This window comes from Penicillium hordei (assembly GCF_028827395.1).
Source record: "Penicillium hordei strain IBT 12815 chromosome Unknown utg000006l_segment0_segment0, whole genome shotgun sequence".
NCBI classification, from domain to species: domain Eukaryota; kingdom Fungi; phylum Ascomycota; class Eurotiomycetes; order Eurotiales; family Aspergillaceae; genus Penicillium; species Penicillium hordei.
Genome location: NW_026623147.1, coordinates 4,606,157 through 4,633,746, shown reverse-complemented (window position 1 = coordinate 4,633,746; position 27,590 = coordinate 4,606,157). Strand labels below are relative to the sequence as shown.

The 27,590-nt window shown below is 46.7% G+C and overlaps 7 protein-coding genes across 7 annotated transcripts; 2 read left to right on the top strand and 5 right to left on the bottom strand.

The window, feature by feature from the left end:
- Nucleotides 1-1,388: 1,388 nt before the first annotated feature.
- Nucleotides 1,389-3,254, bottom strand: N7537_012337 (uncharacterized protein; the record flags this gene model as incomplete). The annotated part of the gene is made up of 1 exon (XM_056903391.1): nt 1,389-3,254. One exon carries the CDS (start codon nt 3,252-3,254, stop codon nt 1,389-1,391), a length of 1,866 nt encoding a protein of 621 aa, XP_056748678.1.
- Nucleotides 3,255-5,297: 2,043 nt separating this feature from the next.
- N7537_012336 (uncharacterized protein) lies at nt 5,298-5,801 on the bottom strand (the record flags this gene model as incomplete). The annotated part of the gene is made up of 1 exon (XM_056903390.1): nt 5,298-5,801. One exon carries the CDS (start codon nt 5,799-5,801, stop codon nt 5,298-5,300), a length of 504 nt encoding a protein of 167 aa, XP_056748677.1.
- A 1,592-nt stretch (nt 5,802-7,393) lies between these two features.
- N7537_012335 (oleate hydratase) lies at nt 7,394-9,105 on the top strand (the record flags this gene model as incomplete). The annotated part of the gene is made up of 2 exons (XM_056903389.1): nt 7,394-7,959; nt 8,025-9,105. The coding sequence occupies 2 exons, from the start codon at nt 7,394-7,396 to the stop codon at nt 9,103-9,105; spliced, it is 1,647 nt and encodes a 548-aa protein (XP_056748676.1).
- Nucleotides 9,106-10,670: 1,565 nt separating this feature from the next.
- N7537_012334 (uncharacterized protein) lies at nt 10,671-10,889 on the bottom strand (the record flags this gene model as incomplete). Its single annotated transcript, XM_056903388.1, has 1 exon — nt 10,671-10,889. The coding sequence occupies one exon, from the start codon at nt 10,887-10,889 to the stop codon at nt 10,671-10,673; it is 219 nt and encodes a 72-aa protein (XP_056748675.1).
- A 245-nt stretch (nt 10,890-11,134) lies between these two features.
- Nucleotides 11,135-11,326, bottom strand: N7537_012333 (uncharacterized protein; the record flags this gene model as incomplete). The annotated part of the gene is made up of 1 exon (XM_056903387.1): nt 11,135-11,326. One exon carries the CDS (start codon nt 11,324-11,326, stop codon nt 11,135-11,137), a length of 192 nt encoding a protein of 63 aa, XP_056748674.1.
- A 3,475-nt stretch (nt 11,327-14,801) lies between these two features.
- Nucleotides 14,802-16,929, top strand: N7537_012332 (tyrosinase family protein; the record flags this gene model as incomplete). Its single annotated transcript, XM_056903386.1, has 5 exons — nt 14,802-15,179; nt 15,209-15,622; nt 15,678-16,171; nt 16,220-16,555; nt 16,605-16,929. 5 exons carry the CDS (start codon nt 14,802-14,804, stop codon nt 16,927-16,929), a joined length of 1,947 nt encoding a protein of 648 aa, XP_056748673.1.
- A 1,823-nt stretch (nt 16,930-18,752) lies between these two features.
- On the bottom strand, nt 18,753-23,678 carry N7537_012331 (Pfs NACHT and Ankyrin domain protein; the record flags this gene model as incomplete). Its single annotated transcript, XM_056903385.1, has 3 exons — nt 18,753-21,666; nt 21,722-22,565; nt 22,655-23,678. The coding sequence occupies 3 exons, from the start codon at nt 23,676-23,678 to the stop codon at nt 18,753-18,755; spliced, it is 4,782 nt and encodes a 1,593-aa protein (XP_056748672.1).
- Nucleotides 23,679-27,590: the final 3,912 nt, after the last annotated feature.

The window sequence follows — 27,590 nt, the reverse complement described above, 5'->3', positions numbered from 1 at the left end:
ACCAAGAATTCGGAGATGCGTCGGCAATACGTTTGCTTCAACGTCTACCGTCGCGGTGCCTACTGTCCTAAAGGCGAACAAATACGGATAAGTGCAGTCTTTTGCACTGTGTGCAAATGTCTTTATTTTGCCATTCATGATCAATTGGCATTGTAGTTGCTCGACTTTCTTCCGAGTAAAGTGAATGAGCTCTGCGTTCTTGGCCGCAAAATAGGACCCTGTTTTTCGGGCGCAAGCTTCGATGCGGGGGATGTCTTCAGACTGGATCTTTGACAATATTCTCCTCCGCTGATCCGCCCACTCGGCATCGAAAATAGTCATCGAGATGATCATGCACCACTATAGGTAGACTTGGGCAAAAGGCAGTGATTCGAAAAGCGCCAATGAAGCAGCTTTAAAATGCAGGATTGCGCTTTACCTTCAAGGCCGAATAAATGAAAAGGGCGACGTTTGCACAGATTTCTGAGACAACATACGCCGCCTGCCCAGTGGCTCGCCGGAACGATAGCCCTCAGATTGTAGTCACTGTTCTCGTGGCCGTAGCTTGCAGTCCTGTTCGGCTTACGATCCCTGGCGCATTGGCCAGCTCGGCTCGCTGTGAACGAAGGGCTTCGCCTAGTGGAATAATGGCCTAGGTACCTATCGTTAGGCGCCCAGCAAGAATCTGACACTCTCTAAGACAGAAGATAGGTAGTATTCAAGATACGCCAAAGCCCAATCAAACTGTAAATCTGCCAATCTCGGGGACATGCTAATAGACTAGTCTAAGCGCCCAAGGATGGCACCATAGCACCCGACATACGAATCCATGGCTTTCTTGGAAAGCACTGTTAAAATGATATGCGCAAGGACCTCCAAAAAACGGAAAACTATCAAGCCACAGCGTCAAGTGACAAGATATATTGTTTATTCATAGTAATAAATACAGTACGAAGCTATGGCTTTTAAGTGCGTCTGAATCCCCTCAGTTGCTCAGAAATAACCACAAACTCCGTCACAAAGCATTACCAAATCTTCACTTACTTTCAAAAGGCAGTATTCATAATTACCAGGACAGCAAGCGAAAATGCATGGCTAATAGACAAATATGAAGCAGACACTGAATTGGGACAGAGCACATTTGAATTCTGTACGAAGATTCAAAATGACCGCGAGTTCCGGCCAAGTTGGTTCATGCTCGAACTCAAGGTGTGGCCATTAGAACAATGAGCACAACACCTATACGTGCAAGGAAGCAAAATGTCGCAAGAGGTGGAAGATATGTCAAACCGGCGATCACGGCGATTCAGGGGTATATGTAATCTGTGCCAAATGCCCTGATCACCCCGCTGGAGGCCCAGATGGTTTCAATGAATATATTGACCTCACGGTCTGACTGCATTCAAGAGCTATTCGATGCTTTCTAGCCACCTTTCAACATGCATTTTCTTTGGGCCCCGCTGTGTTTCCAAGTCGGAATCCGCTTCGTCGGGCTCTTCTTCGTCGGTGCCTTCTAAATCCAACCAAGAATGTTGGTATATCGGTCTTTCGCTGCGAGGGTACCCTGTCGATCTTAACCATTCAAATATTCCACGCGTGGCTCCTTCAGAAAGGGCCTGTGAATAGAAATCATAGTTATAATCATCAAGCCTAGCCAATGTCCTGTCGGTGGATGAAGTTGATGCCTGGACAGGAGGTTGGCCATTTCCTGCTTCGGAGTATCGAATTGAGTTGTTGTTTGTCAAAATCCATTCCCAATATTCGTATTCTAAGCAGTGAGTGGCACATCGAGCATGCTGTCGGACCGGAAGCTCTGTATCACCAAGTTGTGTAAACCCAAAGGGCTTCCAAGGCCAGATTGGAGGTCGATCATGGCCTTCGCAGGCTGTAATGAAAAGCAGCCGGCATTCGTCATCGCGGCGTATTAATTCGCCATGATTATTCCCCATTTTTGAAGTCAAGAACGTCTGTGTTGTTCCCGCCCAGGCGGAAGCTGTAAGATCCAGAGCCGTCATTCCTGTTCGTATGTCACGCAAGACGGAGTCCGCTAGGTCCGTGAGGATCGCACCAAGCCAGAGGATCCCAAGTCGAGGCTGTCGGTTTGCCAGTAATGCAGCCACTGAAATTTTCCTTTGGTGGATCGAGTCAATAACAGCAAAAGCCGGATTTAGCCAGGCACTGACGAGATTACACTCGATATCTGCATTGAAAAATGTGCTGCACAGGAGAGAGCGCAAACCCCACGTATTGGAACTTAAAGTCATGTACTTGGGGAGCAATTCGTTGTGTTCGTTGAGAAGATCTGGGATAGAAACAGAAGATTCACAAGTTCTCTCCTTTTTTCTCACTCGAGAATTTTGTTTTGGAAACGGGAGAGAAACTGTTCTCTTCCTCAGAAATGGAATGCAGAGTACCCCCGCAAGGGCAACTGAGCACTGAGCGTATAGGCGATGGTGCACACAGAAACGAGATAGGTATTTAAGAGCGGTCGCCGATTCCGGCAGGTTTGACTCGGCACTCGAAAGCCCATTTTTAGCCAGGGTGAAGCCCACGTTCTTCGCCGACACAGACCACGGCGACAAATAGATACGGCCATTGTACTTCACCGACGCATCCCAGCCGTCGCCAGAACATAAAATGGTGTGCCACCAGAAGACTTCTTCTTCACAAGCATCGTCGCCGATGTCAACTTCAACCACTGATTCCTTATCCGACCGCGGCATTGAAATCCCCGCCCCCTGCGTAGTACAGGCCATATAACATTCATGATCAGCAGAGCGACTAAGCAACTCAACCCATCGAGCAGATATGATATATGCCCATGCAAAGTAAAGGACTGACAAATAGTTTCCCTTGTCATAACTTGAGAGTTCCTGAACTCCGGGCCAGTCTGAAAAGGGGGAGTCGTCTGCCAACCTCACATTTAATCGACTGCCAACTGCTAATAGAAGTTGCTTAGGTATGACCCTTGGCTGTGAATCACAATTCCCTTTTGAAGTTCTCCAAGTTGATCGGCCATTGACGACAAGATTGCCTGTTATCTGTGTTGAGTTCTTCTCCTCGCAAGCGAACGAAGTGGTTTTGTTCAGGGTAGTAGGGCCACCGCCGAGGAAAGGTGGTGTTTGACTGACGAGAGGTCTCAGGTCTATGGCATGCCGGGGCAGTAGATGATCATCGCTCTGGGCATCGAGATAGGAAGACCATGTCGTGAGACTCTCCTCAAGGGTCCGGCTGAATTTATCATCACTTGGGCGTGCAGCATCTCCCATAGTCATACTCCCGCAGGTTGGAGAAGCTGCGTAATTATTCCGGGCTTAAGCGTAGGTGCCGAGGATGAAGTCGCTTCTGTCTCTTTGTCAAGATAGGGAGAGGGTCAACGGAGAAGAGAAATCAACAAATCAAGGCGCAAACAGCCGATTTACTATTAGTGGATATCGAGTAGTGTGAGATAGCAAAATCCATGGAGAAAATAGAAACATCTTTCTCTACCAGTATTAGGTCTCTACAGAGGTGAACATGGCCTTCTGTTTTATGACTGGTGTGCGTAGAGGAAGGCTGGGCTGCATACGGGAAGGATGAGGGGGAAGGCGCCAAACGGGACAAGGGGGAAAAGCAGGTTAGCGACCATGCTGGATCGCCAATGATGTGACCATATCACTCCAGTCGGGTTTCGGCTAAACCAATTTTCCAATTTTCCGAACCCCTCCGGCGGGCCCAAAATTGTGGCTGGAGTTTCATGGACGGAGACAAGGCGACTTCTCGAGGTATGAACAAGCCTGTACATGAATTAATGAGAAGCTGTCTTGAAGGTTGGAGAAAAATTCTCCGCGCTGAGCTCCAATGGCATCTTAGCGACACGGCTTATATTAATTATCATGGAGAACGTACGAGGGTGGGAAGAGGGCTTGGATGTTTGCATTACACTGCATGAAGGGCGGATCTATGGTTGATCCGTTGCATTGCTTATGTAACTAAATTGAACCTAAATACACGTGAACTAGAGATAACACGATACAGAGTAAGATGAAGAAATGAAGAATAAAGCTAGCAGGCGAAGGCAAATGCCTTTCCCAAAGGCAGATCTTAGCTTCCTGAAACGATAGCCCTATTGACATTATACCTCTAAACCGGCGTTTGACCAGGGCTAGCTCCTGGGGTATTGGTGTTCCTAGGAGTAGTATTAGCGTTCCTTGGGGGCTTATAGCTCGCCTTGGCATGCTGATCACTAAAGCCCGGTCAAGGATAGTCTCGTGAGGCAAGTAAATGAGACAGAATGGCTAATTCCATCCAGTGTGTCCCTACTCTCCGGTGTGTCCCTACTCTCCGGTGTGTCCTTACTCTCCACTGTCCCTAGTCTCCAGTGTCTCCCTACTCTCCGGTGTGTCCTTACTTCCCGGTGTGTCCCTACTCCCCAGTGTGTCCCTACTCCCCGGTAAGTCCCTACTCTCCAGTGTTTCCCTACTCTCCAGTGTTTCCCTACTCCCCAGTGTGTCCCTACTCCCCAGTGTGTCCCTACTCCCCGGTATGTCCCTACTTCCCGGTGTGTCCCTGGCAAACATGCCAGTCTATCTATGTCTTAGCTTGATTTCAATCGTCGAATCGTATCGAATAATAGTATTATATCATACTAGGTTTTATGAGAAACTGGTACCATAAATCTACCATGACATTGGCCCTAGAGGTCTCCCTGAAGTCTTCACATATTGATTGGAGTGGCGTCCAACAATTTTTCGGCTTGTAACTAACCCTTTCCTAATGGAAAGGAGACCATTTGCAGGTAAAAATTCTTTCATTATTTTTCCTCTGCAGAAAGATTTGAAATCTCATTTTGCAACCTTGTAAACCAAGATGGTGTTGACCAGCCACATGGACCCAGGTTCGGATGATACAATTACAACGGCTGATAGGCAAGACTGCTGAATTCCACCAGTGACAATTGCAAGCACCTAATTCTGCACAGCTTTCAAGGAAGGCACAAACTTCTTTGTCGACGGCAAAGCCAGCTAGAATTATTCTTGTATCAGTTTTGCTGCACGGTAGCTCCGGGCGTGGTCGATGAATGCCACTGGTCTTCAGGGCAGTCTAGTTTGATCATTCGCTCAATCTGGGAGGAGTTAAGCGGTTTCCAAAGCCCAGAAAATTGTAGAAGGCTCTCAAAGCCTTTAAAAAGGGCGGCTTTTTTCTGCAGGCGCTTAAGCCACTTCCGGCGGCGATCTGTACCTAGTCTTGCCCACCATTTGGCCGCTTGCCTCTCATCTTGTGCATTTATGTAAATTCTGTATATACGGTATATCTCTCCGTCGGAGAGCTCCAGGCTTTTAGAAGATTTTTAGCGAAGCTGACTCCGCGCCAAATCTGGAAGATCTGGTTGCGACGTTGAGTATCTGCCACTGCACCGAAGAAGGGGACTGACCGTCATTGTATATGTCGACCAACCAGCAACTTTCTCCGACAGCCTCGGCCGCACGTAACAGATGCTTTCCATAAACACATACAAGTCGAGCATTATCGTTGAATTTCAGCGCGATCTGGGATGCGGGGTCTAGCAGCTGTTCTTCAGTGGCTCCCGTCATCGAGAGGGCATTTGTGAAATTAGATGAGTCAACAACAGCGGCAATCCTATGTTCAGGCTCTAAGTTACAACAGCCCTCAATCTCAAAAATATGTATGAGCCGGTCAACATTTTTCTGGTCATATTGCCTCACACCCACATATTCATGGGGTTCTTCAAAGAACAAATAATTGAAATCGACAATTGGCGCATCCGCGGTAGAATTGCAATCTTTTGCGAGCAAGTTCATTCGTTTGGCGACCAAGGGCATTGTCAAGAGTACAATCGAGTGAGTCCACCATGATGTGATAGATTGTACTTCGCCGACAAGAAGTGCTTTATATACGGTCTCGACCCACTGTTCCGTTTCAGTCCCGTATTGGTGGCATCGTATTGGCTTTCTCTCCAGGCACTCTAGTCGTGGCCGACTCCCCAGTCGTGGTCGACCCCCCAGTCGTGGTCCACCCCCCAGTCGTGGTCCACCCCCCAGTCGTGGCTGACTCCCCAGTCGTGGCCGGTTAGCGGCGGCTTCTGCGTAAGACTCAATGCGAAAGAAGTGCTCGATTACGATTCACGTAGTGATCGTAGACGCAAAGCTCATACTGCTGAGCTTTTGAACCTACATGCCGTTCTCTGTTGTACTGTGGCTAGGCTTCGCTCCGGAACGCCGGAAGAGATAAATTGGTTCATAAGGGAGATCAATGGCACGAAGCCTTCATCTCACCGGAGGCTATCATCCCATCATCGGAGTCGTGGCAATCTCGTTTCTGTTTCTTTTTCAGCCCACTATGGGATTCCTTTAACACCTTCATTTTCGCAAAACGGAGGAGAAAGGTTCATTTGCTTATATGCATCGGTGGACTTGCCGTTCTCTCATTGGGCTTGGTATTTTCAACGCCGGCCTGGGTTTCAGTTTGCAAGAATGAACGGGCTGCTCCTATTGGGGCAATCATTGCAATTAGCGTGGTCGTTGGAGTCGTTGGACTCGTATACCTTTTGGCAGTCATCTTTTTGCCACTCACTATGCGCAGGTCATCTTTCCCTTAGTAGGTATATTGCACGCACTGCTTGTATGTCACTGCTTAGGTGTCTGCTATGAACTATTTTTGGGCTGAGGTACCGTTTAGCCATGGTATTCTATACCGTTCTTTCACTGGTTTTCCTTCTGTCTCTTTTCTTCTTACTCTCTATTTGTCCGTGCTAAGTAAGTGTATACAGTCGGAAAGATGATTGATTTACCCTTGCCCCTTCCTAATCAATGGATAGTTTGGCTACCGCAACTGCCTGTAAATATTTTTTGGCTGGGTTGCTGGCGAGGATAACGTCGACCAAAGAACATACTAGTATATCTTGAAACACACAATGAGCGAGGCTGTCATTCCTCGAAAGCGGGACTTTCTTAGTTTAGTAGTGATGTTGTATACCCGGGACCGGAGACTTGGACAAAATGTCATTGTTGATGACGTCACAGAAACGCGCCCTTTGCACCGAGCTGTTAGAGGTCTTAGTACCAATTGAGATATATCCTCCTTAACATGTAGTTGTGTAATATAACGCAACTCTTTCACTATGCAGCATTTCTCGCTTGTCCGTTCTGTCTGATCCGGTTTACCCAAGATGAACCCTTGCATGTAGAAGCGAGCCATGGTCCTCTTGCAAACTGATCTGTGGCTATGGTGGCTGGACAAGACAGCCTTTAGACTTCTATGACTGAGACGGACCCGAACGTCACGTATCGCCACCATATTGTGACTTCATCGATTGAAATGACGGATACATGCGCGATGTTCATTTTAATGTTCGACATGTGTACATTGCACCAGTCCACAACACTCAAATATACTTCGCCTACAATCACTCTCTATGGATAGCTCAGCACGATACAGCCGACGCTTACCAGAAGCAACTGAGGCCTGGATCCTTGGAAGCGGAATTGCGTCTCTATCATCAGCAGTTTATCTGATAAAGCTTGCTCATTTACGTCCTTCTGCTGTGCATATCCTAGATGAACACTTGTCCTTACGGCAAGCAGTACATCAACAAGGTAGTGAGCATGAAGGATACGACCAATTTGCGGGTTGTCTTCCTGTTCCCGTTGGATCGGAGTTGAGAGAGATTCTCCGTATGATTCCATCCGCTGTGGCCGAAGGCCGCTCCTATTTTGATGACATCCAAGAAGAGGAGAAACAACTCGCGATGAACAGAGAAGAACTCGCGATGAACAGAGAAGATGGTACCTGTTTTATTGCACAAAACGACGGAGCTTTCAAACACCTGCCCACGAAGTCGCTGAATATAGGGTGGAGCCACAGAATACATATGATGCGGCTTCTTCTAAAAGGGGAGAAAAGCCTGCAAAAAAAGGATGTCCGTAGCTTTTTTGGGGAAAGCTTCTTTGAAAGTACATTTTGGACAATCTGGTCGACTCAGTAAGTAACTACACGGCCTAACGCATTGATAGCCTGGTTTAACTTTAGACATACGAATCTATAAGATTCGGTTTTCAGCCCTGGCACAGTGCCACAGAATTCAGGCGTGCTGTTAGGCAATATTTATCTGACTTCCACAGCTTAAGCATTTTGAGCTGTCTGCATCTCACAGGTTATTATCAGTACGAGGCAATATACCTTCCCATTTATTTCTTTCTCCAGAGTCAGGGCGTGGACTTTCAGTTCGGCATCAAAATACGGAATATCGAGACTACGGTTGACCAAAACCGTCATAAAATCAGCCGGCTAGCCGTTTCTCAGCACGGACTTGAGTCCAAAAAGTTTCTAGGAGACAGCGACATCGTCATTGCTACACTGGGCTCGACTATCTCGGGATCTGCAATTGGAACAAATGATCTCCCGCCAGCTTGGCTTTCAGCCGAAGCGAGAGACCACCTCGACGCGAACTGGGCACTATGGTTAGAAGCTGGCAACAAATACCCCGATCATGGCAATCCTTACACTTTTTGCACACGCAAATCCGAATCTATATTGGAATCCTTTACTGTCACAACAGAGCACATCGGATTTGTCGAATATCTTCAATCTCTATCGAAATGCCAATCTCAGGCTGGTGCAATTATTCTCATGAAGAAAAGTGGCTGGGGCATAAGGCTTTGTCTCCCTATCCAGCCCGTGTTTGCTCAACAGTCGCGAGACGTCCGTGTCCTCTGGGGTTTTGCGCTCTTTCCCGGAAATGAAGGCGAGCATATTAAAAAGAGCATGTTGTTTTGTTCCGGTGCAGAAGTCATGTCCGAGATTCTACATCTTCTGGATCTCTCTGGCGAACTGGCCACGGAAGTTCTACAGCGATCTATTACCATTCCACGCGTGATGCCGAAGATGAGCTCGACATTATTGACCAGGTCTTTCGAAGATCGCCCTTGTATTGCCCCAAAATCAGTCGTCAATCTCGCCCTAGTCGGGCCTTTCGTCGAGACTCCATGGCGCACTTGTGTAGACACAAGCTACGGTATTCACGTAGCACGGGCAGCTGTATCACGTCTTATGGGCCTTCAAGAATGGACCGAGGAACATTCGCGACCGTCAATCTCCAGGACATTGATTACTCTGCTGAGGAAATGAAGCCACTGGAAAATTGTGGGTTTTTATGTGGTCCAGTCTAGCACACCCAAACTTAATGGTTGAATTACTATAAATTACAGATGTACATTTAAGGGTGACGGCGGTAACATAAGCATCTTCAAATTTGGAAAGCGAGCGCGCTAGTAGTAGGAGCCTACACGTCGCAAAATGAGTCTCACGCAAGGCTACACAATAAACCCCCAATGTCCGTTCCTCCAATTTTCAGAATGAAGGAGGTTCCAACTCCTTTGCCTCAACCTCAGCGAAGAGATCTAAATAATCCAAAATTGGGCCCTTCGGTAGAGTAGGCAGAACTATGATTAGAGAAAGATAGAGCTTATACGGATACAGGGTTACTAAAGAGCAAGAAGAGAGGAAGAAGGGATAGCGATACTACTAAAAGCCCGGCTAAGAGTACTAAAAAGCCTAAAACGCACTAGGAAGCTATAAGTCAATCTATTTTAGAGAGTAAGGATAGAACGTTAGTAGATAGAGAGAAGGAAGAGGACGTAAATCAAGAGGAGTATAGGAAAAAAGCAAGTAAGAAGCGAGTAAGAAGAAATAGTAACCCTACTCGTAACCTTAAGAGTATTAAAAAAAGTAGAACGGAGCGTAAAGCTATCGACTTAAGTGGTTTAGGTTAAATAGCTTAAAAGCAAAAGTATATTAAGAGACCTAAAGTAGGAAGGTAGGAGAAATCTTTAGAACAAACTAAAAGATGATTATATCTAAAACGTCTTACCTTACGACTATAGTAACGTCTGTGGTTGTTAGCGACATTATTATTGATATTGTTGTAGTTTAAAGGAATGACTAAGGGAGTATAAGAGACTATATATCATAGCGGTGTAATAGATTCGAAATCATCCTAACTTTTCATATACGTTATAAAGGGACCAATTCGGATAATATAGTATGATTCCTGATTTGTACTAGCCTTATATCCTAATAATATGATTTCTTATTAGATTTTGCCTTCTTACTAGGCCGTTCTTAAACCCTTTGACTATTAAATTTAATTATATAATATAGTCAGCTATATTTAGGGAAGCATCTATCCATTGTTCCGACCTAGATCGGTATGCTTCTGTTATTTGCAGCAACTTGTCGAGTACGGCGGCAGCTGCACCTAGGTGACCTTGTCAACCTAAGGCGTCCGGCCCAAGGCAGCCACGTTGCTGGAAGGTGGAAAAGTAAGAGTTGCGGTCGAAAATGCTGAGGGGCCTGATAATGAAAAATGTTTATTAACCTAATTGTAAGGGAGGACAGTGCTAATTCAATTTAGTTTATAGACAAAAAGTTTCCTTACATTTGTCCCCACATCGCAGCTTCCTTATAGCTCTATAGTTGGGAAATATAACATATTTTACGAAGGGTGGAAGACGGGGGAGGAATGGAATGGGGCTTACATGAGATAGTCACTTATCAACATTGAAAATGAAAGTAAGGAAGTGGCACTGAATATTGTACTTTCTCCATCTTATTTGAAATATAGAATACTCAAATCACCAGCTGTAATCTCAAACAGTTGATCTCGGAGAAAAGATCGAGCTTAGCACGACTGCTCACATTGCCAGGACGTTTGATGGCCGTGCGATGATTCCAAACAGAAGGGCTTCAGCACTGGCTGGGTTATCTAGCAAGATGTCATTTTGTTTTGCTACTCGAGACTCCGTATGGTAGTTCGAGGAAAACTCATAGAAATAACGAGTCAGGGTCTTGATTCCATCCATTTTCTCTTGCCTCTCGATAATTGTCTTCTTCTTCATAACAAGTGCGAGCATCGTAAGAGGGTACACGGTATTTAGGTGACTTGGTATTCCAAGGAGCCTCTTTGGCCGGATTCAACGTTTCCATCATACGAGAGCAGAGTGCTGGAAATTTCCGAAGCATTTGATGAAACTTTGCCTGAAGACGTAAGCTGTCCAGGCACCAAGCAGCATACTGTGCTAGCCATTCAGGAAGCTTATCATGAAGAGGCAATTTCGAAAATGCCAACGATAGGCAATCGATGACCGCGAGCTGCTCATCAATATTTCTCGGCTTTCTCATATCTTTCAGAACCACGGTGAACTTTTCGAATGCCGGAGCCTTGAGTTCTGAGACCAGAAACTCGTAGGTGGCATAGCAGGGTGTGTGCTTGCAAGGCCGTATTTTCGTCAATCGTTGGCTCTAACTGCGATGATTCGGATGTACCCTCAAGTTGCTTGGATGGAGGCATTGACATAGGTGTGAGCGTCACCTCGGTATAGTCACCCTTATATGCCTATTCGATGAACCGTGCCACAGTATCATAACTTGTCTCCATAAATGTATACCGCCCAGAGTTGCGCTCTGGGAAGTTGTTTGTCAGAGCTACTCCTGGAGCTTTGCATTTTGACTCCAAAACCTTTTGGTGGATCTTCCAAGACTCGGCGCAGGATGAAGTGCAAAGCTCAACCATATCCGATCCTAGAAACCTAGTATCCGTTAAATCCTTGCTCCTTTCAGGATAAGGTGGCTGGTCATACTCGCGAAATGGAAGAGAACTCGTGGGCTCCATGAGAAGGCCAAGTTTGGAAAATTGATTGAACTCTGGTGAAGCAAAAGGCTGGGGATAAAGATCAATTACCCCGCAAACCTGCTTATCAAAGCCTGGACCCGAGGACTGGAGGTGACAGCCGTTTCCATGCGTTTCTTTACAGTACGCTTCCAAACTCATTAATTTGCCTAGGAATATGACTTGAAAACTACGGGAAGTTAATAAAGTAGGGAAACATGGAGATGATCCAGGCCGAAACTGCTACGTACATGAACAGCCCTGGGGGAAAAGAGAGAGCAGGGGACGATGGAAGATAGCAATCATGGAGGTCCTGCGGCACACACGGTCACGTGGTGTGACACGTGACCACTGGACCCAACAAGGTGGAGGGTGCACTCCACGACTATCATTATATGTTGATTTCTTATGTATGGGATTACGGTTTTGAGGGTTTTTATGGGTTACAGGAATGGGCCGATTCCGCAATCTTTACGATCAGTATCTGTATACTCTATGGGATGCACTGTGTGGTTCCAGCTCGGCGTTTGGCTTCGAGTTCTTGCTTCAGTTGGATGAAGCGCCTGCATAGTCATACGCAACTAGTTAGACTGCAACAGGTTAATTGAACTTTGATTGATTGATTGATTGATTGATTGATTGGTATAATCGTCGAACTTTCTCCCGTCCGTCCTCGCGTCTCTATCAAGTTATCCTCGCTCGACTTTTAAATCGTACTCGACCATGTCCTCCCACTTGTGACGATCTGGGTTGTCTTTTCGGCAGAATACTTTCTGCTATTTGCTACCGCTTCCTGATTGGGTGATGATTTCTTCGGCCGAATACTTTCTGTCAGAGGTTTTCGCCTTGACGCTGTTTGCATTGTTTGTCTAATTGTGACAGGAACCCACAAAGGATCCTGCTTCAGAGGTTCTTTCTCTCTTTCTTTTATTCTCTGTACTTAGTATTTTCGTGGAAATGCACTCTTTCATTTAAGAACTGGCTGGTAACAGATAGAACTACCAATGATAGAATCTTATTGGTTGATGACTAACTAAGAAGGGGAAAAGAGAGCAGGGGAAGGTGGAAGACGGCAGAGGTCCTGCGGTAAATAGTGTCACGTGATGATACACGTGACCACTGGACCCAACAACTCAAGGCGCCCGATTATCGGCTAGCGCCACACGGGCCTCATACACATATCACGAGATTTCCTATGTTTGTCAATTTAGCGGATCGGGGCGGATTAGGATCAGGACCCGGATTACTACGAATCCCTTCGAGGTCTACATGTAGGTCACAACTGGCCATCAACCTAACGTCATAACAGTTTTTCTATCTTTTTGGTTCGGCCCGTTCACGCCCGTTCCCGCCCGGTGTAACCCACCCGCCCGAATGTAACCCTACGTATATCCTGTGGCACCGGTGTGGAAGACGATGGGTATTAGCCAATGACGAGAGATGATGCTGTGAAAACGAGAAACTCAGCTAGAGTCGACGAACACGCCAATAAACTAGCCAGGGCAACGACACCATTAATTGAAACTAAGGCAGGGGAGGGTACAGGGAAAGAGAGAGAGAAAGAGAAAGAGAGAGAGAGAGAGAGAGATATGGGGGTTGGAAGGTAGAGGGTGCACTCCACAACTATCATTATATGTTAATTTCTTATATATGGGTTTGGATGGGTTTGGATTCAAGGGTTTATGGGTTACAGGAATGGGCTGATTCCGCACTCTTTACGATCAGCATCTGTATACACTGAGAGTAATCCCACTCAGCGTTTGGCTTTGAGTTCTTGCTTCAGTTGGATGAAACGCCTGCATAGTCATACGCAACTAGTTAGACTGCAACAGGTTAATTGAACTTTGATTGATTTATTGATTGATTTGGAAAACTTGTCTCTTTATTTTCCTTTTCCAAGGTATTGAATGGCGAATGTAGGTCATGGAAGTGAGTGTCTCAATATGCCCTGCCTTATGTGTACCTCATATATACTCACTCGTAGTCTGCAAACACTTTTAATAGAACTATGCGGCTTTTGTGTTTGTGAAATGCAATAATAATGCTGCTTGAGAATGCTGTTTAAGTGTTGGCTGGTTAGGTAAGGATGATAAAATGAACCATGGATGGAAAGGAAAGATAAAGGTGGGAGTAGTATTGATGGCAAGACTAATCCTCAACGAACCGTATTCATGATATTTTTGATGCCCTTTTTATAAGGAACGATCAGTGATAGGCAGCCATATTCTAGGATCTCAGAGGCAGAACCCTTGTTGTGTAGCCCACGGCTCACCTTCTACAGAGTAGCATTTCCTTTACTGTATGGAACGTCACCATTTTCTTCGCCACACGCAATTGTTCGAGAGCAGAGAGAACCCTGGCAGAATCGATGCGTAACAGCGAGTATCGATACTCAATCTAAATACCCTGTAACAAATGCCCTTTGTGTACTAACAAATCTAGATCGCTACGGCTGCAAAATGGCCCAGTGGGTCTCCCGAGTAAGGTGTGTGTGATATGAAGATAAGTTACAGCTAGCCTATGGGACCAAGAGCAAACAATATCTTGGAAGGCCTCTAAACTCTACTTTTCTAGTATTCAAATGTTGATTATCGATTAAGGACTCGGCCATGAATAAGACATACTAGAGTTTGAAAAGTTATACGCGTCGTGAGAGTTCAGGCGTGCATATTACCATTTAGTTTACATGATTAGCTATCAGGGCATAAATTACGAATTGATTTTGGCTGTCTTTCCTGCAACCATCATTCGCAAACTTTAAAAGACTCAGATGTCTCTATAAGTTAGCTTATTCCACATACTGCAATAGAGTTTTAACCCTGCGAAGAAATTTTGAATTTAGCGTAATGGATGCATCCTCCTAAGTTGTCCACGATATCACATAATAGATGGTTTCGGAAACCGCCCATCCCTGCTGTTGACGTACTCAATTGCATCATTAACTAGTGTGATACATGTCGTTCTGCAGACGGTTTTAGAAGGCTTCTTCCCAGCTGAGCTCAAGAATACTCCAACTAAAGCGCAAAAAAAAGAACGTCACAGTTTATCTATATAAAGCCCAGTTCATCGCTTCTACTTCACATCATCCATCAATCAGTTCAGACACTGGGCATTCTCAATCTCATTCTTATTCCAAACTAAGTCTATACTGCCCAACATGACTATTATCGTCAAGGGTATTGAGACTCGTGACGCCAATGGCAAACCTTACCTCCGGCAAGACATCGACAAGTGGTACATGGACCAGGTGAAGGATGGCGGTGGCGGCAGAATACAGCTCACCCTCTTTGTGGAAGCTCTGGCTCTGATTCAAAAACGTCCTCTGGATAACCTGATGTCTTATTTCCGTCTGGCTGCCATACACTCTGCTCCATGGTGCAAATGGGACGATGTAGATCAACCTCCTGAAAACCCAGCCGATGACTCGGACAGAATTCCAGGATACTGTGTCCATAATAATTACACGTTCCCGACATGGCATCGGGTGTATATGATGCTCTATGAGGCGAGTGAATCTTGGTGGTTGGGAGAAATGGTGAATAGGTCACTGACAAATACACGCAGCGAGCTCTGTATGACGCGATGTATGAATGGATTGGCACAAGTGTTCCGGCCGACAGTCAGGACACCTGGAAGAAAGAAGCCGACAAATGGCGCCTTCCATACTGGGACTTTGCTCGTTTTGCCAATCGACCCCCATCGACTGCTGGCGCCTTTGAGTACGATATCGACCATGATAGGCTCAGACTACCCATTCTTTGTATGATGCCGAGTGTACAAATTATCGTGTTTCCCAAAGACAAGGGTCCTACCATCGAGTCTCTACCCAATCCTCTGTATAAATATGTGACCCCCAAACTAATGGGCGAGTTTCCTACTCTATACAAGATTACTGGGGAAGATATTCCGGAGCAAAAGGCCAAGGACCCGGAAGATCCAACCCAGGAAGTAGTCGTGAATCCCAAGTTTACCTATCCTGTAAGTCTCTTGTTATCCTAGTGTTCAGACTCACGGGAACTGATCAACTATCTAGTGGGATAAATGCAATGCGACTACCAAGTACGGCATTCTCGATGGGTTCGATGCGAGCATATGGGCCGACGGAGGCCAGAACTGGCTTCGAGCCAACTATGCCCTCAACGAGCATCCTTATTATGGCGATAAAGATAAGGGTGTAAATGCGGAGACGCCGGTTCCTACTCTGCAGGATCTAGTATACCGGTTGTTCCAGTATGGCCTTAGCTCTTGGGGAGCGTTTTCAACCACCCGTTACACGTCAAATTACCCAAAGCCCCCGATTCAAGCCGAGTTGGCAAAGGACGCAATGAATCTGGAGTTCATTCACAATAACCTTCATGTAAGTATCCGGAGTATCATGGGTGTGCAAGAGTCTGACACTGTCCAGAACTTTGTGGGAGGAACCCAATTTCTTCGCCCACCGAAAGAAGACATCCACCTCTGGGGCGCTGGCCATATGAGCAGTGTCTTTATGGCGGCCTTTGATCCCATCTTCTTCATCTACCACAAGTATGCCTCTATATATAAATGACTGGAGGATGTTAACAATTGATATAGTAACATCGACCGCCTGACTGCCATGTGGCAAATCCTGAATTGGGAGAAGTGGTTTGATGATACCTACAGCAAGCCCACCAAGGACAATAAGTTGACCCCCTTTCACAAAGACGCAAATCGCAACTTCTGGAAGTCAGATGATGTGAGAGACTGGAGAGCCCTTGGCTATGAGTACGAAATCCTCCAGGAACGAACTCACGATTCCATGGACGATCGGAAGAAAATCCTGGAAAACATTGCCGAGCTATACGGAAACCCGACGAAGAATCTCTTTGATGGGCTTCCTAAGAATGATGGCGACCGGGACGATTTTGTTATTACTGTCGTTTATGACAAGTGAGTTGTATATCACTTTTTCCCTTGGTTTTATCACTGACATACAAAGATACGCTTTAAACGGTGCATCTTACAAGATCAATCTCTTCTTGAACATCACGGACAACTTCGGCGGACCTGAGTCGGAGGGGTTCGTCGCCAGTATCTACAACTTCAGTGGCTCCCTTGACTCAAGCGCCTGTGGTAATTGCCAGCAGCAGAAGGCAGAGGGTGTCAAGTGCATTGCACAAGTTCCCGCCACCGTACCAATGCGCCGATATCTGAAAAGAACCAATAAGAGGTTTGAGCAAGCACCGGAGCCTATATATCGGGCCTTGAACGGTATGGGAATCGTGAGTCGTATTGATCCTCTTGCCATTTATGCGGCTGATTGACCCAAAATGTACAGCCTGTTCCAATTGATATCCAAGTCGACTTGCATAGATCCGTGAGACCATACTACGCCAACCCTATTCAGCCAATTGGAGATGACCCTTTGAAGTATGATTTCCTCAAGCACGGAAGACAAGCCGATTAGTCCTTTGCTTGGGCCTCTTTCATATAAGATCATGCAATGTGTTGGGTACACTCCCAGCTTGTCTTACATAGTAACCTCTTTTAAAGAGGCCATCGTTAGTCTGGTAGCAATGATATGTCTGAATTTGATCTCTATCCCAGAGGAAAGCAAAGTCAAGAACTGCCTTCAGAAGTTCTGAGTTAATAGCAGACTGGATGGACATGCGTATGGATCGTGGCATGGAAGAGGCAATCTTGGTTGGAGGGACTTCCTGTCAAAGGATCTTCCGCAGTGTCGCACAATGACCTACGGGTACAACTCCAAGCTTAGAAGCACGATCCTCGACTACGGGCGGGAGCTATTGGAGGAGATCAAGAAAATCTGGCACACTAAGGAGGTAGGATGTCGTATCTGGCTTGTCTATTGATAGAAATTCGGCTGATTAGTGACTAGCTCCGGTTGAGACCTCGAGTTTTCATCGCGCACACAGCTTTGGAGGCATTATCTTGGCTCACGTGGGACCACTAACTAGTTAGTTGATATTGTGGGAAAAATACAGCCTATTTTACCACTAGACCATAACAAAAACCTCGGTTCCTGTTTAGGGCCTAGGGGGGCCATATCCCAGTCTGACAGATATCTGTGGAAACGGAATATCCTAAGTCCGAAATGGCTATGCTGTCAAGTGATTTCTCCTTAGCTCACCAAACACAGTGTACCTAAATGCAAGGGATATCTCCAGAGCTAGTACATATAGTGCACGACTGTACATTGAATTAGACTTTGAGCATTTCTAGTTTGTCTCTTGCCAATACCTACCTGCTATTTAGTCTACATCCAATTGTGAAGAGCAAAGGTCTCTCATAAGTTAATCATGATATTATCCAGAGATATTCCACGGCGCTCTGCACTCTGAGGTTGTTTGATTGATCAATTTGTCACCCCAGATCAGGACTTCATTCCAAGATCTCTCATTTCACGAGATGGAAGAGAAAGTTCCAAAGAGACAGGCATGCCACGGGTCCTGCCACTGCGAATTAAGTATATCGTCTTCCTGGCCCTTCCACATCCACTTTCGTCATCCCATCCACCACAACAAAGGGGACAAGAAGTCTATCGCTGTGACCGCAGCACATATCACAAAATGAACTTGTTTCACGTTCATCCTGCCAATCCTCGAGACGATTTCATGCTCCGTTCACCACTTGATCCAGATCATGGATTGAGTACCTACCAATGTTACGACAAGAAACGGAAATTCTACTTCTGTCCAAAATGTGGAGTGCGACGCTTTAAATTTACTGGAGTCGGCGAGACAGATGTCGTGGGTTTTACAAAGCTAACTGATAACCAAGAGGGAAAAAGAGAGGTTTGGCGTGCAAAGTGGGATGGTGACAATTATACGAGGCCGTATGCTTCAGTTAATGGGACTACGATTGACTTTAGAGAGGATTTCTGATGATGGAACAGGCTACAATGATGGAGATGCAGTTACCAATGATGGATTCTATTGGTTATGATGACTGACTAAGGGGAAAGGAGAGAGCAGGGGACGATGGGAGATAGCAATCATAGAGGTCCTGCGGCATACAGGATCACGTGCCATATCACGTGACCACTGGATCCAACAGAAACTAAGTCTCGGGATGAGTCTCATTGAGCTGCTCAACTTTCTTCAAGGTATGATGACAAAGGCTTGAGTCAGTGAGCTACAGTTTGACCAGACAATGTAACAGCGCCTTTTCTTTGAAGCAGTTTGACAATCTCTTGATGGCCTCTTAATGAGGCGACCTGGAGAGCGTTGCCGTATTGGCCGCCCTGCACGTTGGCATCTGCTCCATTGTCTAAGAGTAGTTTGACAATCTCTTGATGGCCTCTCTCTGAGGCGGCTTGGAGAGCGTTGCCGTATTGGCCGCCCTGCGCGTTGGCATCTGCTCCATTGTCTAAGAGTAGTTTGACAATCTCTTGATGGCCTCTCTCTGAGGCGGCTTGGAGAGCGTTGCCGTATTGGCCGCCCTGCGCGTTGGCATCTGCTCCATTGTCTAAGAGTAGTTTGACAATTCCTTGAAAGCCTCCAAACGAGGCAGCCTGGAGAGCGTTGCCGTATTGGCCGCCCTGCACGTTGGCATCTGCTCCATTGTCTAAGAGTAGTTTGACAATTCCTTGAAAGCCTCCAAACGAGGCAGCCTTAAGAGCGGTGCCGTAGTGGCTACCTTCTGCGTTAACGTCCGCTCCCTCGCCTAATAGTAGTTTGACAATATCTTGATGGCCTTTTATAGAGGCGGCTAGGAGAGGGTTGTCAAATTCGCCGCCCTGTACGTTGATGTCCGCTCCCTTGTCTAGGAGTAGTTTAACAATCTCGAGATAGCCTGCCTCTGAGGCGGCTTGAAGAGGGTTGCTATAGAAGCCGCCCTGCGTGTTGACGTTTGCTCCCTTATCTAAGAGTAGTTTGACAATCTTAAGATAGCCTCTCCGAGAGGCGGCTTGGAGAGGGTTGCCGTATTGGCCACCCTGTGCGTTGACGTCTGCTCCCTTGTCTAAGAGAAGTTTGATAATCTCTTGACGGCCTGCCTCTGGGGTAGCCTGGACAGCGTTACTACCTAGTGTGCTGGCGCTTACTCCTATACCTGAGAGTAGTTTGAAAATCCCTTGATAGCCTCCCTCTAAGGAGGCCTGGAGAGCGTTGCCGTATTGGCCACCCTGTGCGTTGATATCTGCTCCCTTATCTAAGAGTAGTTTGACAATCTTTTGATGGCCTCTCTCTGAGGCGGCTTGGAGAGCGTTGCCGTATTCGCCGCCCTGCGCGTTGATGTCTGCTCCCTTATCTAAAAGAAGTTTGACAATTCCTTGAAAGCCTCTAAACGAGGCGGCCTGGAGAGCGTTGCCATATTGACCGCCTTGCGCGTTGACGTCCTCTCCCTTGTCTAAGAGAAGTTTGACAGTCTCTTGATGGCCTCCCTCTGAGGCGTCTTGGAGAGCGTTGCTGTATTGGCCGCCCTGCGCGTTGACGTCCTCTCCCTTGTCTAAGAGAAGTTTGACAATATCTTGATGGCCTCCCTCTGAGGCGTCTTGGGGAGCGTTGCTGTATTGGCCGCCTTGCGCGTTGACGTCCTCTCCCTCGCCTAAAAGTAGTTTGGTAATCTCTTGATAGCTGCCCTCTAAGGCGGCCGGGAAATCGCCGTACGTCTTGATGTCCCCTCCCTTATCTAAGAGTAGTTTGAAAATATCTTGAAAGCCGTTATCCGAGGCGGCCTGGACTCTGCGCTGCGTATTGATGTCGTCTTTCTTCTCTAAGAGTAGTTTGGTAATCTCTTGAAAGCCGCCCTCTGAGGCGGCCTGGAGACTGCGCTGTGTATTGATATCCGCTCCATTGTCTAAGAGTAGTTTGATAATCTCTTGATGGCCACCTGACGAGGCGGCCTGGAGAGCGTTATTGTATAAGCCGCCCTGCGCGTTGACGTCTGCTCCCTTATCTAAAAGAAGTTTGACAGTCTCTAGATGGCCTTCCTCTGAGGCAGCCTGGAGAGCGTTGCCGTAGCGGCCGCTTAACGCGATGTCGTAGCGGCCGCTCTGTGCGTTGATGTCCGCTCCCTTGTCTAAGAGTTGTTTGACAATCTCTTGATGACCTCCTAATGAGGCGGCTTGGAGAGCGTTGCCGTATTCGCCGCCCTGCGCGTTGATGTCTGCTCCCTTATCTAAAAGAAGTTTGACAATTCCTTGAAAGCCGCTAAACGAGGCGGCCCGTAGAGCGTTGCTGTATTCGCCGCCCTGCGCGTTGATTTCTGCTCCCTTATCTAAAAGAAGTTTGACAATTCCTTGAAAGCCTCTAAACGAGGCGGCCTGGAGAGCGTTGCCGTATTGACCGCCCTGCGCGTTGACGTCCTCTCCCTTGCTAATAAGATCTCGCGCAGGTGCTACAAGCCCAAGAAAACAAGCATAGTAGAGCCTGGAACTTCGTGGAGGGCCTGGATTATCGTCCCAACCCCTATCAGCCTGATACAAACGAGTCCATCGTTGGAATGTCACTTTCCTTTCTAGGAAGCTGACTGTTAAGCGAATTATATCTTCGGAAGCCTGAGCCAACGCAGCATGGCCTGCCCAGAGTTCTGCTGCATATCTTGCCATCGGAAAATCCCGCTTGATCTGTCTGTGGCTACCGTTGATGCCCGTAAGATAACTCAAGCACGTCCTCGTGATAGAAATACTAGCAGTCGTAATCTCGAAATCATTCTCTTCGAGAAGGTACTCTTTGACGGAAAAGTGGGCAAGATGTAGCTCTTTATCGGTGGCGTGAACGACTGTCAATAAGCCGGGACAGTAATCCAAAATATCAGTCTCGCAAAATAGTCGACGCTTAATGTCAAACCCTCGCGACTCGTTTTCAATCTGCGTCGCTATTACTTCTTGAGCCTCAGCCAGGCTAAGAGGTCGATAAGAGTATACTAAGAATTGCAAGAGGCGTATCGCGTCGTTTTTTAGCCTCGTCGGTATGCTTGCAATCAAACGGCGGTATGTCTCGTTTAGATTCAGCGGCAAAGATGCGAGAACCTCGACCATAGCTGCCTCGTGAGGACATCGAGCTAGGCTGTCCAATTGACAGAACGCCCACCTAAACCTAAGTAGGGTATTAGCAAACTATCAGTATCTCGATCGAGGAAGTAATATCTTACATCCCGTCGGCCCCGTCGCCAACTTTCCTCCGGATCCCCTCGAGTAGACCCTGGGACAAGGGCTTCTCTGTAAAATCACGCCGTTGGGAAAGTTGCGCTGTGACCCATGATCGAATATCGGAGTTAACAGCCTGCTTGTCAAGTAGTAGGCAGTTTCGCTTTCCTATTAAAGGGGGAATGTGGCGCAGAAGCTCGGATTCAGGTCGACTAGTATAAAACAGCTGTAAATGGACCAAATCTGGCCTAGACACTATGTCCTTGATCCATTGGAGAACATGATCCCTTGTTTTCGACTCATCCAATGCGTCTAGAACGATCGTGACCTTCTTCTGGACTACGAGCATCATAAAAACAATATCCGAGAGCGCCTTTGTCGTAGGTCGGACGCTACCATTCTGGTGCGCTTGAGATAAGGCATCAAGATGAATTGCAGAATCAAACCCGCTTTGGTAAAGTTGGAAAGCAAGTGATCGCAGCATACCATCCAAGGTCTGCTTTGTGGCATCGCTAAAGTCAAAAAAGAAGTTGAGGATAAGTTTATCGTTATCCTTCGCGAGATAATCAAGCACAGTCGCACTAAGGACCGTCTTTCCGCATCCCGCTAGCCCGTGCAGCCATAAATGTTGACGCGACCCCGAGTGCCATGACTGGAAGACGGGGTTGTCGAGGAGCCACGCGCCTGTCCCCTCATGGCGGAGAGTCCTGGCGTGGTTGGCGTTTGTAGACGAATCCGGGGGACAAAGCCAGCGCCTGATCTTATCGGTCTGAAGGTCAGACCTTACGGAATCAGTGACAGCCTTGGTGGCGACTGTCGTCTGCTGCACGCTGTCAATTTGTTGTTGAACTACTCGCAGTCAGTATATATTCCAATTTCAGACTTGATTCAGTCTCGTGTATCTGCTAGTCTAGCCAGGGAACAAAACAAGAACTAACCTAACTGGAGTATTTCTAGTGCCCTCTTGGTCTCTTGGACCTCCAATACTGGCACATACGCCAAAAGCTCCTTAGCATATGCAGCAGCAGTTGCCGAGGCATAGCGTTGCCATCGATCATTCTTATGAGAATCGGCGTAGTCACAAATACCTCGGATCACAAGACAGGGAAAGTGATTCATCAGGCCGGCCGCTTCCATCTCAAAGCAGATGCAATCCTTACCGAGGTCCGTAGCAATGCGATCGCGTGTAGCGGCGTCTTTGACAAGTGTGTTACCGGATGCAATGGTTCCGTAGTGGATATCGGGGTCGGTAGTGTCTCGAGAATCGCGTTGAATCTCATCAGCCGTGTCACATCCCTGACAGTCCAGGCCGGGAATATGATTGCATGAAGCTTTGAAGAGGCGGTCGTTGTCAAAGCCCTGGTAAGTGTAGCCAGGGTTCTGCTTAGATCTCTTACCCATCTTCGGGTTCTTCTCCAGCATCATTCGGAGGAAGCAGGGAACGTCGGAGTCTTTCTGCTCATGATAGGCCTGAATACTAGTGAGCGCATTAAGGAGGACCGTTGGTGGCCGTCCAAGGAAGCCTTTGCGCTCACGCTTGTCGCCAGACTTGGCCTTGATCAGGTCGTACTGGCAGACGCCGCCTATGGTCCCAGAGGGCTGGCTCACGACAACATCACCCAGCCGGATATCGTGGCCCTCGTCAGGTCGAGCGATGCCACCGCCTATGCCGACCAAGAGGCCAACACGGATAGATGGCAGAGAGGCAAGAAGGCTCGAGGCCGTGGTCGCAGCAGAAGTGGTGCCGTAGTCTCCGGAGGCCAGAGCGGCAATAACGATATTGTGCTCTCCCACACGACCCCATGTATAAACGTTTGCATCAGTTTGGTGTCTAATGAAGCCGGTTGGAACTGCATGTCTTTCATCGAGCATCGCTTCTGCAGCGGCCCGTTCGATGGAGAGAGCAGCGATCCAGGCGATCGTATACGAGTCGGGGCTGTCGAGGGCGTTGAGGGATGTCATAGCGCAGAGGTAAACATACGAAGCTGTCGGGTGGGGAGAGACGAAGGGCACGCAACTGCAGAAAATTGCTCATCACTAGTCAACGGGCGCAACGTTGTCAGTTGCTGCACAGCCCTGGACTAGCGTTATCCCCTGCCAATCAGAGAGTTCATATTGTCGAATACTAATATTGAGTACGTACAGTCACTACGCAAAAGTTTCAACACTCCCTATATTAAGTAAATTTCTGCTGGTTAGTTAACTAACTAACGTATTTCACCACCGAGTGGCCCACACCACCGAGTGGCCCACCCCAAAACACCATAGTAAATGCGATATTTTACAACCTTATATAGCAACAACCACGTTATTATTTGATTCCATTATCACTCGATAGCTATTGATAAGGATTTCAAACACCATATATTAATTTTAAGAGAATCGAACAACTATATTATCACGGTATCAAAAATTACGTTACTAAAAGCTAGAATCAAATATAGCGCAATCATAAAGTCAAAAATATTTTCTAAACTCCCTAGAGAAGCTAGATATCACCTAAAAAGGTATTTAGCTATAAGGAAAGCTCTATATAGACTATCGTTGTTGAGATATCAAGTTGTAATTTATCGCATTTACTATGGTGTTTTGGGGTGGGCCACTCGGTGGTGTGGGCCACTCGGTAGTGAAATACGTTAGTTATAGTTAAAACTCCATGAATTACAAACTATTCATCTAGTACGGCGTATACCACCCCTGGCTGAATGGCCCCGGGGCTGAAGGTAAGTTACGTGACAGCGTAGTGGGACGCCAAACCTAAATAGGCAAAACTAACCGCAGTAATTCACAGGTCTGCCGTTTACATAAGAAATATTACAGCATTTGTAGGATTAATAAATCCTCCGGTATACCGGCGTAACTGCGCCGACACCATACACACCAAACTTTAGTCCGGCTCAGGGCGGATCATGCTCTTGCTCAGTGAGCGGCACGTGATCTGTTAACGGGTTTGCTGGTTGGCTCTCGATGGCCCATTGGTGTGCCTGGTGGGTCACCACTGATTGGTGACGGATAGGTCCGTAACAATATAATATTATAGCCTATAAGTAGGTTATAATATTTTAGTAGGGAAGTGGTATTAGATAATCTTTATAGCTTAGTTATATAATTATATTATATAAGCTATAAAGGGTTATAACGTATCCGGTAAGCGAGCGGCGCACGCAAGCGAGTGGCGCACCCCAGAACACATAGTAAAAGCGATAAATTACAACATGATATTTCAACAACCAACACTTTTATTTAATTTCATTACTTGTCGATAGCAATTGATAAGTATTTTTAGCATCATATATCAATTTTGAATAAATTGAGAACTTGCATTGTTATGGTATTGAAAAATACATCTCTAAACTCGAGAAATATGTATCTCTCAGTCACTAATTTATCAAGTTCACCTAAACTCTAACAAGTGGCTAGACATCATATAAAAAGCATGAGGCTACAAAGAAAAGCTCATATAAACAACCGTTGTTGAAATATCATGTTGTAATTTATCGCTTTTACTATGTGTTCTGGGGTGCGCCACTCGCTTGCGTGCGCCGCTCGCTTACCGAATACGTTACTTAGCTAGGATAGGAAATAATATAAGAGGTAGAAGTCAAGTTGATTGTTGTTGTTCTTTTCTTAACATAACATACCAGCTAAGCAAGGAATTTCGATTCCTTATATAGCTAGTTAGGAGGCAATTATGAGATAATGTAATATCTCATAATGTTATAATATGACTTCACTATATATGGCAAATATCATAATATGATCTCACTATATATGGCAGATGATAGTGAGTCATTGTTAAGAGATACTCTACAAGTCAGGGTAGGTGCCTGTCAATCAGGTAGGAGAAGGTAACAAGATAGGTGGTTCCAAAAGTCAAAGACTGTTTCTTGAAGAGCCGTTAGGCTTCCTCCATATGGTCCGATTTATATACAGTCTCCCCATATTGATAGCGGGAGGAAATGTGACACGTGGAGCGGGGTCCTGTTCTCGTGGGGAACCCTTCTCGGAAGGATAGGGAAACACGGGCGATCCCCCTCCGGAGAGGTCAATGTCGAATACCAAGTCCGAATACATGGTAGAAACCAGGTAATATACCGGAAACATCATGTGACATTGGGTACCAGGCATACCATACAAAAGTGCATACTACAGTTAGTCATCATGGTCCGCACAGATTGTTGAAATAGCGGGTTTTGTCATTTTAGTTAGAGTTGTCAACATTGGTCATTTATACCATACATTGTTCGTACACCAGCTTTCCGTCAGTTATGAGCCCGGAATCGTTCTTAATACCCTTGAGGGAGTACTAGTCGTCGGTTCGAGACCAGGAGTGCGCACAAATGAAATAGGTTGCCTTACCCTTGAATTGAATGACGAAGATGGGCGAAGACGAAAGAGCTCCCCTAGGTCTGAATCTGAAAAAGGAAGTGTGACGCACGGCAGAAACCAAGTTGTGACGAAAGATAGTATATAAAAAGACATATGACAGGGAATCCCGACAAAGTCGCCATCCCCTGGGGGGTGTGTCAGACTGGGATATGGCCCCCCTAGGCCCTAAACAGGAACCGAGGTTTTTGTTATGGTCTAGTGGTAAAATAGGCTGTATTTTTCCCACAGTTATGAGCCCGGAATCGTTCTATTGAACCCAGCTATCGTCGAATTGAGGTCAAAGTGACACTACATCGTCACCCCCGTCGCCGAAGCCAACCCCTGAACCAACCCCTGAATCAAGAATCGGAAGCCTGTCCATAAAGGACAACGAACATGGCTGAATACCTCTCCGCGGGTGCATCCTCTCGCGTTATACTAAAGGATACAACGACATGGGATGCATGGCTAGCCAACATTGAATCGATTGCAGTGCAATTCGACGTATGGGAGCTATGTGATCCTAGCAATGATGAGAGACCAGAGCTGCCAGTGGCACCTAAGAAAGTCATCTCAATTGCAGAAGCACAAACACAGTATAAAGACCATTGGGTCGACACATACAAGATGCTGCAGATGGAATGGGCCAATGACAACGTGGCCTATACCCAGCAGAAGAAAGGACTGAACGTAGTGGTGACAGCTATTCGGAATAGCGTCCACGCCAACTACTAACCGTTCATCATCGATTTCAAGACCCCGTATGACCTCCTCCGTAACCTCCGACAACGGTTCGCCGCCGAGTATGATCCAACAAATGCAGCTAGGCTTCGTCAGCTTTGGCGTACCCTAGATCGAGGATTGGATCGGAATACCGACATCGACAAGTGGTTATTGAACTGGGAGACCGTACAGGCAAGGTGCAAGAGAGCGAAAATGCCGGAAGCAGATGATGCTCCAACTCAGTTCCTAGATGCTATCTCAGTAATGTCCCCTGGGTTTCATGAAATATGGACCCTAAGACTATAAGATAAAGCAGATGACATAACGTTCACGTTCACCGAGCTTCTCAACCGATACAGAGCTCACTGGAGAATTACCCACGGCAAGCCAGCCACTAACCAGAGAGGCATTTCCAGAGCTGCATTTTCGACATGGCAAGGTCATGAAGAAGCTAAGCCTGAAACCCAGCTCTTTAATAGACCCTGTCCATGTGGCCAGAGCAATGGCCGGCATCCAGCTTGGAAATGTTGGGACGTATTCGATGAGAACAAGCCGCCTTCATATACAAGAAACCAAGGTGCCAAGGACAAATGGGAGAAAGCAATGAAAGCTGACCCCGCCTGGAAAGCCTGGGTTGACAAGAAACGTCAAAAGCTAAAAGCACAAGAGCAAGCAAATGCCGCTTTTGAAAACCAAGGTTATGGCTTCTTCTCCTCTGAACCTATACCCCAAGCTAGTCCACCAACAGCTAGTCCAGCAGCAGCTAGTCCAGCAGCAGCTAGT